We start from the raw sequence: 13,682 nt of genomic DNA on the forward strand, positions 1-13,682 counted from the left end.
AGAGCATCCAGATGTATTTCTTTCATCTTGGTAAATGCTGCCTCTGTTTCTTGCCGGCTTTGCCCTGGTGCTTTTTTTTCTGCAGTGTAATCTTTTCTTCATCTTGCCGTGGTGACCAGGCTTGCAAACTTCCTACTTTAGAAAATTTGAACAAAACCCCAGGTATTAAGGACTCTTGGCTGCATTAGGAAGTGCTTCAGTCTTGTTTTTTCAAAGACTTGAAGGGTGGAAGCAGTCAGGTGATAGACTGTCTTAAGGAATTTGGAGAGGAAATAAGATGTGTTTTATATGCTCCATGTTCACAGGAGAAACATATGAGGATTTCATGCTTGGAAAGGTAGCTTGCTTCAAGGTGTTGCAATGCAAACTGCAGTTTTTGTAAATCATTTAAATAGAGTATCCTGATACTGACTGTATGTTATACAGAAGAACCTGCAAAGGGTTTTCCTTCTGAATTTATTTTGTTGACTTGATATTTATAACTTCTTAAAATAAGTTCTAATTTTTTTTCAATAGTTTTTTACCTACTATATGTTTAAAATATTCCTATTGTCCCTTCTGTGTTTCTTTTTGTCATTGCTTTGTTACAATGATGGAGCATTTCTAAGGTTCAATAGACACAGAATTATCATGAAAATAATGCCATGGATATGGCACTATTTGTTATAGTAAGAAAGTTCCTTAGACTTTGGCAAGTGCTTCTATTCAATATTAAAATAAATGCATGGTTTTGGCTCCAAATACAGTTTCATTTTACTCATTAAGAAACAGGAAGGGTTTTATGAACATTCCTACAACAGTATGCCACGTGTGTGTTTCTCTGTGCAATTAATTATCATAGCACTTTGTCAGCAGGCTTGTGATGAAACTTAAATGTGCAGAATACACTCCCAAAAATGCTTAGAATCAGTTCTGCTAGATAGTTATTCTCCTCTCTAGAGACTGAGCAGAGAGCTGGGAACAAGGAGTTTCTGCATTTTAATCATAGTCTAAAATTGAATTGCTCTGTTGGGGTGACCTTTTAAAAATATGTCTCTGTCTAGTCTTCTGGGAGTCTGAAGGCAGCAATCTCACTGAGACACACCTGGGATTTTTCTGAGGATTAAGGGGTTAATTGAAGATTTAAAAACAAACAAACAAAAACCAAACGAACAAACACACCAGGACCAGATTTTGATGGCAGAACTGCAATGTATTATAGTGTGGATTACTTGAACTAGTCTCAATATTTTACTTATGTGGAAAGACCTTTGAAGAGTTGGAGTGATGTCATTATTATTGTATTTAGGGTGGTTAAATCAATGCACACATTTTTCTCCATTTGAAAAATGAGTTAGTGTTCCAAAGTACTTCAACAAACATTTGTTTCCTTGTATTTCAGCTACCTGACTGCAAATAACAACCAGAATTTCTTGTATACTGCAAGCCCTTTTTTGAAGAGAGCTGCTTTGGTGATAAGCTACGTAAGTATGAATGGACTTGACCAATAGCAATGCATAGTGGCATCCCAAAAGACTCAGAAATCTCTCATGGTAGATCTTAATACAAAGTTAGGCTTGGGAATTAGTCTAGAAAAGTTCAGCTGTGCAGAAACAAGAATATTACTGTGTTTCCACTTCAAACCTTTTGATTTATCGTTGTTGCCCTTGCAACCATGTAATCATCTGCAGGTATTTCCTGCCCTAAATACAGGGGACTCTGTGGCACTGGGCTGCCCTGTCAGTGACATGCTGTTAATGCCAGTGCAGGTAAGAGTTGTAAGAAAAACTGGTGCTTGATGTGCTGCACACAGGACTCAACACATTGCAGAGGAGAAAACAAGCACTTCCATGGGGATGTTCTGGGTGTGCAGCTCCCTGTGCTGCTCCAGGAGCCAGGTCCCCTTGCTTGTCCCTTGACAAGTGCTTACCAGAAAGGTAAAGGAGTGGCAGCTTCAGAAATCCTTCTAGGAATTAGGATTGTGCAGCACGAGGTGCACTGATGGAGCTTGTCCTTACACCTACGCCAGTGTGGATAAATGATAAGGACTTTTAAGACATCACCCATGATTTTCCCCTCCGCATTTAGGTAGAGATCAGTAGCAAAATTCTGCAGCCTACACTGCAGCAGAGTGACAGATTTGTCCTTGGGAGTGCTGCCCTTGTGGTGGGTGCTGAGATGCGTGAGTTGCTGGCAGTAGTGCAGACAGGAGGAGGGACACACAAAGTCACAGTGCGCTCTGTGCCAAGGGTTTGTCACCCTGGGTAAGGTGGCAAGCTTGAATTTTGCCTAAACTGCTGAGCTGACTGGCTTTGCACAGCATGGAGAGCTATCACAACAAAACATTTGCTGGAGGCCTTAGCTCTCCTTAGTAGTGCATTTCTAACTTAGGTGTTCTTCTTCTTTGAAGGTGATCCTTGTGCTGTATTTCCGTCTCTGGATAATGGGAGGTTCCATGCCAATGTTTTCAGAGCAGGACAATCCAGCCTCATTCTCACCATATTTACTGACAAGGTATGATGACAACAGTCAAACAGAAGCTTTCAAAAGTGTGGTCTTGATGTTACATTTTCTTACACTAGAATGGTTTGCAGATGACAATGAAAAATCTTGTGTTGCCTTAACTTGGTTCTTCATATTGCTCTCTCTCTCTTGGAATAGAAAGCAACCAAAACTATTTGAACCCCAAAGCACATTGCAGGTCCTGTAGGGTTGTATTACAGGTGCTTTCTTACTGAAAAATGTGTGCTTATTATTATGCAAAGCCCAAAGAATATAATTTAGTTGCCTGAGCACAGGACTGGAAAGCCCAGTAACTGAGGCATAATCCTAAATCTTAAAACTGGCTGATCCTGAAATTTGGGATGGAAGCATGCAGAGTTTTGGCTTCAGCTGAAGTTTGTATAAAAAGGGGGTGACCATGATTCTTGGTGTAATATCAGTGACTGAGCAGTGAAGGTGGATGGGCCATGAGTGTTTGCTCTGTTTAGCTACTGAAGGACACTTTGGAGCCTTCTGGAGGAATTTCCTGATGTCTCAAATGAAAATGGGAGCAGTCTTCCTGTGTGTCAGTTCTGGCTTGCTGGCTCCTCATTCCAACAGTGAAATTGCAGCTTAGACACAGGTTACCACCAAGCAATCCTTATTCAACATCTGCTGCAGAATTGGGCTGGATCTCATTTGGGGAACCTTTATGATAATGTGGCAACAGCTCCTGTTACCATCAGGGCTAAAAGTGCTTCCAGGAAGCACATTGTCTTGTTTGGAAAGCTCTGACGTGTTTGTTTCTCGTGGAGTTATTAATACCAGACTTAGTGCAGCACAGCATGAAGGATTTGCTGCTGTCCCTTTTTGATATGTTTATGCTGAGATGGGGGTCACCAGGTCACAAACGAGCCTGGCCTAATTTCAGTTACCTCTTCTGTGCTGCACATGTTCCTTTGTGTGTTTGTCTCTTTGCCTCTTGTAATGACAGGGGAGGGGTTTCTAAACACAAAAGCCAAGTCATTCTCAGGGTATGAAACAGTGACTATTTTTACCACTGGCACTGTGGATTTTATTAACAGCCTTAGGAAAAACAAGTCAGAGAGCTGCTGGCTGAGGTCCTCCCTTGGCCCCAGCAGCAGCCCCGGCTTCACCTGCAGTCCAGCAACACCTACCCACTCCAAACCTAATTAAGGAAATCCATTCCAGTAAAAAGCAGTATTACCGTTCTGAAGGGATTCTAAAACCTTTTAATTATCCCAGCTCTTCCATTTCTGCTGAGCTTGATCTTAATCCTCATTTTAGCCAATTTACCCAGAAGGCTTTATCCTCCATTCAGGAAACCCGTCCCTTCAGCAGGTCTCAGTGTCAGTCCTGCAGGTACACTGGGACCCAGTGATCCTCTCTGAACTGACAGCCCATGGTGCACCCTCTGACCCTTGGACTGGCAGCAAACCTTGTCCTTCCTCCTCTGTCTGACTCAAACTGTGACTCTCATCTCAGATTTTATCTGCCATGGTCAAAGCTGGAGCTCTTGCTGCCCAGCTGGCATTGTGCCACTCATCCCAAGTACAGGACTGGGATAACAAGTGGAGCTAGCAAGGGGCATAGGTGTGGTTCCAGGAAGGTCTACGGAAATGGTTCTACTCTTGTCAGATCCCTCCTGGCACACTGCATCCAGCTCCAGAGTTCTCAGCACAGGAAATGCATGGAGCTGTTGGAATGAATCCAGGGGAGGGCTGCAGGTGTGGTCACAGCTCTCTTCACACAGAGCAGCAGGCACAACTTCCCCAGGAATTTTCCTAGGGAAGGCAGTGAGAAAGCTCAGAGAAAGAAGAGAAAACAATTCTTACCTCTATTTGCTGTTCCTGTTGTTTGGCACATGTGGAATGTGTTATGGGGATTGTTTACCCAAAGTGATTTGTTAATTGGATTCTGGCGATGGTCGTTTGGATTGATTGACCAGTTAGGTCAAAGCTATGTTGTGACTGTCTGAAAGGGGTCACAGGTTTTTCTTTAGTGTAGAATATAGTATAGTATTAGTATGTAGCATGATATAGTATAGCTTAATAAAGGGATTGTTCAGCTTTCTGAAATCACTGGAGCCATTGTGGGTTATTCCCTGATTGGGGGACACCCTGCTACTATACTGCAGGAGCGTTTGTGCTTACAGTCCAACTTCAGAGAAGCTCCTAAGCAGGGTGTGTTCCTCACATGTGGACAGCTACAGTAGCAGCAGCGTGTGAAGAGCTGCTGTGGGAAGCGTTTAACAAGGTTTTGAAGGCAGTAATTAACATATAGCACTGAAGCCAAGATGTTAGCTGCAAGTTGGGTTGAATTGGGAAGAAGGCAGTGGAAAAGCTAAGTTTGGTGTTGAGACCAGAAACTAAAAGGAAGGTCAGTTTTGAGTAGTGCTCTTGAAGTGATTAGTAACATCGTTACTGTAGTCAAAGCAAGGGTTAGAGTCAGGCAGTGGGCAAGTTGTTTTGTAACTCTGAAGATTATTTAGGTCAAAAATGGGAGTTTTTTTGTTTTCAAAGGGTTGTCTTCATTTGAGCTGGAAGTGTGGTTTTTGTGCATGTCTCGCCAGGGTAAATGTTATGCTTTTCAACAGAGCTGAAAATTATTCTAAGACTTGGCCAGCTCTGTGGGACTGGAAGGAAGGCTGATAACAGTGGAATAAAAAAGAAAAACAGTAGTTTGGAAATGTGTGGCAGCCTTTGTGAAGTTCATGGAGTTAGATCTGGAGCTGGGGTGTGGGCTGACACAGGATGAACCCAGTGGAGCACTGTGACTTTGGCAGGGTTTATTGAGGCCACCATTAGGGGTAGGAGTCAGCTAGGGGGTTGAAAAAGCAGTGACTTGTGAGGTCAGAATCTGTGATCCCTGGGAGCTGATACAGCCTAGAATGCAGGACTGGGGGTGTGAGGGGACTGTGCATGTAGAACTCAGGGTGTATCAAAGGAATCTAAGAGGAGACAGGTTCCAAGCAAGCCAGGGAAGTGACACACAACAGGCAGCTGAGCTGGGAGCTCCTTCCTGCAGGACACCAGGAGTGTGCTGAACATTTGTGCAGGGTCAGAGAGAGATTTGCCAAGTTGAAATAAGAAATCCAGGCTACTAAATATGCAGAGACCACATCCAACTCTGAAACTTCAACTCATCCAACTCCCCAGCTAGGATCTGGGGGAAAATTATCATTTTTTATGCTTTACTTGGCATGGACTTCTGGTCACTGCTGGGTAGACCTTTGATGTGGCTCAGTTTGGCCCGAGGAAATGCCTTTGTGTTCTATGTAACTTGTCTCCAATCTTGGGCAGCACAAATGTATAAATTAAAGTAGACAGATAAGGATTCATTTAACAATTGAAGGGCATAATATGCTGAAATAATGACAGTTTTTCAGTCTTTAGAAGGAGTCATCTGTTCAGTATACTCACTAAATTACTATTGTTAAAATTACCAGCGATATTCCCAAATGCCTCAAAGTTTAGGGGCACAAATGAGAGCCACATTTCCATGGCCTTCAATACATTGCTTGGCAACGGTGGTCTGAGAAGATGGGATGTGTCTGTCACTGCCTTTCCCAGTGGAGGCAGAAATGAAGGTGTTGGGAATCCTTCTATTCCTAAGCCCTGCCATGGAAGCCTGTCCATCCAGGCTGGTGTGCACTGCAGGATGCACTGTCTCCAGTGGCCTTACCTTAAAGAACACAGACTTTGATCTCAAAATCTGCAATGGGTAAGCAATACTTGAGGTAGAAAAACCAATCCCAAACCTCTGTTCAAACATTCTTGCTTGTATCAGGCAGATGTTGAGGCAGAATGCAACTAGAAAGGGCTACCCAGGTTTATGTAAACAGTGTACCAAAAGTGCAGCTCCAGAGTCAGGAGGGTGTTGAGTGCAGGGCTGACATGCTTCAGATGTTTTGCACAATGTTTTTTTCTTCTGCCCTTCTTGAGGGGAAAGAAGTAGGAGGTCTCTGGATAAACAGATTTTATTACCAATACTCTGGCAAGATAAGGGAAAAATCCATTGTGCAGTGTGTCTCAACCTGTGAGAAACACATTGAATTTCACCTGTAGTTCCTAATTAAAAGTCTGTTTTTTAAAAAAAAGCTATGTCTTTGGGAGTCAACTTATATTAATTTCTGCTGGCATTTGCCTTGTGATCTCTGGTGGCTGATCACCCTGGGCGTGAAGCAGGTTATTTGTGGTGCTTCCTTAAATAGTTAATGCATTTCTGCTAGGACTGCCTTGAGATAACATTGTCCTGTGGTTGAACTGTTCTCTCTGTAAGCTGGCTTGCTGTATTGCTGTGCTGTTTCAATCAGGTAAATGAGAATTCAGTGCTGCAGAAAGCTGAAGAAGTGCTTATACATAAAAACTGGCACATAATCCTTTTCACAGAGATTTATGACTGTTTTCTGAGCATTGCATTTAATCATCCCAGTTGTAACTTCAAAGGCAATGAACTACCAAGAGGGAAACCATGGACCTGTGCTGGGAAAATGGGTCTCTGTGCCAGCCAGCTTTGCCAAAGAAATAGAAGTCAAGTGTAGCAACTACTTTGATATGGAGTTTTCATGGACCTTAGGCTAGAAAACAGCATTAAAATAGACCCCTGTGACATACCAGCTCTTAATCAGCCAGGCTGGCACACGCTGCCTGGGTGGTGAGGTTCTGCCTGGCTTGTCAGTGCTTTCTGTTGTGTGCTCAAAGGTGTTTAAGTTCAGCCCTAGATGTATTATCTGCAGGCACCCAGCAGTCAGGGATCACTTCTAACAAAAGGGAGAACAGCAGTGTTGGTAACAATTGCTGTCATGCCTACCCAGGGGCCAGACAGCCCAAACATTAATTTATACAAACTGTAGTCTTTATTCCAGTGGGTGTTGGGAATTGGGGAAAGCCTGGCTTGGAGATGATTCTCCAAAGCAGAGGCCACTCTGCAGAGAAGGTGGCACTCCCAGAGCCACAGGAAAGGTTTCAGCATCTCTCCCATCCAAGTGTTCTTGGTGTGATGGGCACACCCTGGTAGTGCTGCTCTGGGATTTGATAGGCATTTCAATGGGCTGTGGTGCTTGCTGCAAGTGCTGGTTACACAACAAGCACTTCCCTGCCAGAGTCTGTGTCTGAATTTGCTTTCCAAAATCCTTCCACAAGAAGGGGTAGAGAGTGGCCAGTCTCTGAGGCAAAGCAGCGTGCCCAGAACATCCCTCTGGCTCCCACCAGCACTGGGTGGGAATGCTCTGGGACACAGTGAGCCATTTCCAGAAACATTACCCTGGCAGGTTTATGAGGGCTGGTTTTTAATTTCTTGAGGATCTCAGTGGCTGTTCACAGAACACTCCATCTGCTGCTGCCTCAGTGATCCTCTCCTGAAGCAGTTGCCCACTGCTGGGCTCTGCTGGTGAATTTGGGCTGCATGGCACAGAAATGTGCTGCTGTTGGTGAGGAGCTGAAGGTCAGGTGTGATCACAAGGCATGTCCTCACCCACAGCACACTCAGAGGGAAAACACTGTGAGGTCAGTCCCAGGTTTTCCAGCACTGAGATTCTGACAGGAGGCTTGGGTTTCACTGTTTCAAATTCTCCTAGAGAATTCGGTATTGTTCAGATTCTTAGCCACAGAGTTGAAACAACTGACAGAGCCAGAGTAAAGCTCTTCAGGCAGTGTAGCTGTAGAAGACAGCATGTCTGCTTTTCCCCATGTCCCTGGTGCACACAAGCCCATCTTCCAGAGGAGTTACTTTGCTATTCATCAAGCTGCAGCTCCCTGTTTATCCCTGTCTGTCCTTCCTACTCCTGTCCTGATTGGCAGCTATTTTCCCTAAATGCAGAAGGTTTGATGAAAGGGAATACACAGGTTACAAGTATTTTCTGTCTAATACTTGCATTTGGATGCTAAATGGAATTTGTCTGTCTGCTGCTTGTGTAGTAGTTTACTTCACTATCTCTGAATGAGCTGGATAGACAGTGGGAATTTTTGTCTTCTAAAGCTCTGAAAAGAAAATGTTCAGGCTGACAATATACAGAGCAGAAAAATAAACTCGTGTGGGAAGGTATGACTGTACTGGGAGTTCCCTAGGGGGAGTGTAAATGTTCCAATTTGAAGGCAATATCTGAAACACCACCACCTGGTTATAATTGCAGCCACATGTGTCCTAGGAGGGCATTATTGTGAACTGCCTTGTCAAACACACTTGGGTTTAGGGCTTTGTAAGAGGATGAAGAGAGCCTTGAGCCAAAATCAGTTCAGCTGTTAATACAAATGAGAAGCTCTTTTCCCTAATAAAAAAGCTCTTCTTACCCTTATAGTGAACTGAAATCTCCCTGAGTGCCTGGCAGTGTGCAGGTCGTGTCAAAAGCGCATAACCACAGGTTCTGTGACTCCTGAAAGGACAAAAATTGTATTCCTGCTTCTGTTTCAGATCCCTACCTTTTTCCCCCCCATAAAGAAAGACCCTCCCCTTCTTTTTTCCCCAAGTACTAGTTAAGTGCACTTATTACCTGCCCTCTAGACAGGTCCATTTTTCCCCAATGAGGAGAATGGTTTGCCTCTGCTTTGCTAAAATCCCCAGTGCTGGGAGATGTTTCACTTGCAGGTGGGTACCCTGATGGGTCTTTGTGGGTAGGGTTGTCTGCCAAGGAATGGGATGGGCTGGCCCAGAACTGAGTGTCTGGTGGGTTGCAGCAAAGTATGCACTTAGCAAAAATAGTATCACTCTTATATATACATGTAATCTATAATGTATATGTCTATAATTATATGTATAATATACATATAATGCACATTTTATATATATATATAAAATATCACTGTTATCATATAGGCCCCCACTTTTCCATGCAGCTTTGGTGGGACATGGTCAGAGCTTTGTGATCACTCTTACAGCACAGTTTTAGGAAGAAATCCATAGTCCCTGGGTGCTGTGGGGAGAAAGCTTAAACTGCTCCAAAATCAGAAAAGACAGGAAATGCCTCATAAATGTCTATAAATCTTGGTTTTTTTTTTTAACCTAGTCTCAGGTTCCTTGTGCTCTGATTGCCTGGGTTTGGCAGAGCTGAGATGAAGGCTTTTCCAAGCTCCTTGGTGTCTATTACAGCAATTCCTCAAGTATTTTCCTGTCATATTGTTATGGCTTTGAGTAGTACCCTTTTGCGTTCATTTTGCAGCAGAAACAATCAGTTCAGATAGTTGTTTTCTGCAACAAGTTCTAGATATGAATCATCCTGTATTTATCTCAAAGCATGCAACAGAACATTGAAACTGAAAAAAATGAAAGCTAAACAAACTGGATTGCCATGACAACACTGGCTACCTACAGGAGGAACTGTGTTTTTCTGAGCATGCCAGAGATGATGAGAATTGAAAAGAACACTTGAAACTCACTGAAATGTGGATTTCCATGTTCATTTTGCAAATAAAAAAATTGCTGCAATGCCAATGCTGTTACCTGGCCTGGGGGAAAACTGTTTGCCAGTTAAGAAGCAGAATCTTCAGTCACCTCACCAGTAATACCCTGATTTTCATGGGATTAACTGAGAGCGTGGGAGGCAGGCAGGAATTTTTCTCCTTTGGAATTCCGGCAGACACTAGAAGCAATATCAAGAAGATCATTAATTTAAAATGTAATTCACTCAGTCAACTAATTAGAAGAAAATACTCTTGTTGCCATTTGCAGGTAGGCTGCTGAAATTTAATTAGCTCCTGGAGTGATTTCAGAATCTTTAAGTCTTTTCAAAATTTGCAAATTAGTTCCTTGAGGTGTTGGCTTTGGTAAGAGGTTTCTTCCAAACTTTCTCCTGTGTTTAGCTTTCTCCTTAGTCTTGTGATAGGACAGCCACATAGATGAGAAGGAATATCATATGCTTTTGAGAGCCATAAATAAAAAACAGCCCTGGATTGTCAGTAACTATTATTAACATCTTGTTATTTTTCTGTTCCTAGTACAGAATAGCGATAGTTTAGAAATGCTTTATTTTATACAGCCATCCATCATGTTCAAGGACAGGCTACCAATGCTGAAGGCATATCCAAACTTCTGCTTGACTCAGAGCCTGCTGAAGGCTTTGTTTGAGTGCCTCCAAAAGTCAGGCAGTGCCTCCGTGGATCTCGGTACCATGACTGCTAATGTCACATGCACCATGTCTTGGTTGGAAAGACAGGAGTCTGCTAAGGAAGGACAATGTAAACCCTTCCCACCCCTCTGAATTGCTATAAATTTCAAATTAAGGGGCTCTCAGGCAAAAATATGGGAGCAGGAAATAACAGTTCTTTAATAGGGAAAGGAAATAAATAAAAGGATAAAATAAACAATGCAGTAAACTAGAACAACACTGACAGAGTCAGAACCCAACCTGACACCCTGTGCGTCAGGGTGTTGGTAGCAGTCCAATTGGAAATGTGGCTGCAGCCCTCCTGGAGTGTCAGGTGTGGTTCTGCTGGAGCAGGGGGGGATCTGTAGAGAAGGATGTAGTCTTCTTCTGAAGATCCAGTGGAAGAAGAGGCAGCTGTTCCTCTGGGGAATCCAGTGGAGAAAGCTGTGCTGGTGTCTCAAAACCTCAGGATTATATCTGGGTAGGAATGTTTGGCTCCTCCCTCTGGGCGGAGCATCTCACAGTGGGATGTTATAGTTCTTATCAGCCATGCAGTGACATTCAATGGCCTGTTATCAGCAATGTCCCCTCCCCAGGGAGGAGTGATTGTGATCACTCAGAGAGAGATAAGGCAAACTTGATAAGGCCCACTTGACAAAAGTTATCTGCCATACAGATGGTAATGGAATACGTATTGCATTGCAATCTGGAATGCACCATCAGAGAGGGAGCTCTGGCTCTGCCAGGAGAGGTGGCCAAGGGTTCTCCAGGAGGGCGGCTGCAGAGGCCAGCCACCTGACTGTACAGTGGTGGTGATGATTGTCACAGGCTTTAAAATGTTTTACTGCTGTTGGAAGACAGTATTTAAAGGCTAATTATTGCCATGGTGGAGTGGAGCAATGGTTCTCCTTTGGGAGCTGCCTCTGGCACCAGGCAGTGCACATGGTTCCCAAGGAGGACTGAAACCTCACAAGCCCTTGGAAATAGACGCTTGTTTGCAAACCTGTCCTAGTCAGTCACTGGCCTGGAGTTGTCTTCCCATCTTCAGCAGCAGCTTATCCTACCCTTCCAGCAGAAATGCATGAACTCACACTGCTCTGGCTACTCTGAATGAATGCCTCTGAAATTGAGTGGACTCAATTTGTTATGGCAGCAAACTGTTTATTTATTCTGTGCTGTGTAAGGACCTATCAGCTCCTGCCTTATCAGTGAAGATGCAGGAAAGCAGCTAGTCTGTCCTTAACTGCAGTGCTGCGCAGATCCCAAATGTCATCTTGTTCCTTCCTACCCAGCAGCCCAGTCTGAGGAAGCAGGGGAGGGTTTTCTGGTGTGTGTTGTGGTTTGCATACAAACTTCTATGAATATTGTGATGCCTGTTGAAAATGTTAATATATGCCAGGGCATAAAAGGACACTCCCTCAAAAAACTGGGCTCTCCTAAAGCATCAAGTGCAAAACTAACTCAGTGCTTCTGGAAATCCTGTCAAATGTACATACTTGTAGTAGCAATATCATATGCCATGACACTATCCAGATTCATCAAAATAGACATGTTTTTGTTCTAACAATAAAGCCAGAAATGGATCTCAGTTTGGCTTTGAAGTAAGTAGCTGTAAATAAATGCTGGCAGCCTTTTCTGAGCTGATGTGCTGAGGGTGATGGAGAAGTGTGTTTTATTGTGGCTGAGCAGAGGTGGGTCAGGGCACACAGAATGTCACGAGTCAGTGCCTTGGTGTGATTAACTCTCAGAGGATTTAGTGTTGCTATGTTTCTCTGTAATGTGTGCCAGAAGGGTTGGTGACTAGAAAACACATTTGTTTCTTTAGGAAGAGTGAACAATCAAAATTTTAAGAATTGTTTGAGCTAAATTAGGTTATGTTTTTGAGAGATGCTCTCTTAAATAGGAACTGGCTTTTTAATCGCTGCCTCTGTTAAGAGAAGATTGATTTTCTTTCTTTCCCTTTTGTTTAGTACCTCAGGGTGGGAAGGTGAGGAAAGTGCAGAGGATGGAAGAGAGGTGTATCAAATGGCTGAAAACCTTAAAAATGTGGAAATATTCCACTTCCCAGAATTGGGAGTTTAGAAGGATCTGTGGGAAAGTGAGAATGTGCCTCTGAGACTGTTTACAATGACACATTCCAGCTCAGTAAGCCTCCTTGCTTTTGGGTCACTGTGCTGCTGGAGACATTTGTTTTTTGGATGAGAAGAGAAACTGATACCCTCACTTTGTAGTTATTTAAGTGTGTTTTCACAGAAATTCAGGGCCCAACACCCATCTGGGAACTTCCTGCCTGGAGTCACACTTAGCTTCAGTGTCCTACCATTCTGCCACAAATCTGATGTTGTAAGTGCTGTTGTAAGGGGCTGCATTTTGACCACAAAGGACCATGTTTGTAAGTGGCAAGTGAGACAATCCTCTGTCTACATGCTTTGACATTTCTGCCATCCTTTGTTACCATTTTAATAAACCTGCAAGGTACCATGGCAACTGGGTGTGATAACAGCTGCCGAAGCCCGCTCAGATGGAAGAAATCCTGTGCAGGATAGAATGTAATTCTTTCCTTTTTTTGAGTATTTGCCATTTTTGGTGCTGTGTACAATTTGGACTATTCCATTTGCAAGCAAAGGATGGGTTTGTCTCTTTGAAGGCTGTCACAATTTTACTTGGTTGACTTCACAATTATTGGAATAATCAACCTGCAGTCTCTTGTACTTAAAACTATTTCAACTTTAGATGCACTTTTTGGCAAGTAGATGCCAAGAAGCAAAAGCCTGGGGCAGAGAGGGATGTTGGTTTGATTTATTTTTTTTTTTTCTTGTTTTCTTTAACCCAGTGGCACACATGCTGTTCTTTTTTAGTCCTTTGAAAGCTCTACATACTTCCCAGAGGGGAGCACTCTCCCCATTTCCATTCCCCATTAATTTCCTCTCTATTGAGAATAACAATTATTGAAGATTACAACAATTTGAAATCCCTACTTGCCCATCACTTCTGTGGCACATCTCATGCAATCTGGCCCCAGCCCTAAGAGACTGTGATGGGATCAGCTAAGAATCACTCTGCCCCTCCTTTCTTCTGTATTTTCTCCCTGTTCCTTGATTTGCAAAGAGAAAAGGGTCTG

At 43.3% G+C, this 13,682-nt stretch overlaps 1 protein-coding gene across 1 annotated transcript in view; it reads left to right on the plus strand.

The window, feature by feature from the left end:
• The window catches only part of TMTC1 (transmembrane O-mannosyltransferase targeting cadherins 1), a 143,761-nt gene that overhangs the window by 53,383 nt on the left and 76,696 nt on the right, over positions 1–13,682 (plus strand). Inside the window, exons 6-7 of the mRNA XM_059471576.1 lie at positions 1,382–1,463; positions 2,390–2,493. Coding sequence (XP_059327559.1) covers positions 1,382–1,463; positions 2,390–2,493 — 186 coding nt within the window. The remainder of the gene's footprint in view (positions 1–1,381; positions 1,464–2,389; positions 2,494–13,682) is intronic.

The sequence above is a fragment of the Ammospiza nelsoni genome, chromosome 5 (assembly GCF_027579445.1).
Source record: "Ammospiza nelsoni isolate bAmmNel1 chromosome 5, bAmmNel1.pri, whole genome shotgun sequence".
NCBI lineage: Eukaryota > Metazoa > Chordata > Aves > Passeriformes > Passerellidae > Ammospiza > Ammospiza nelsoni.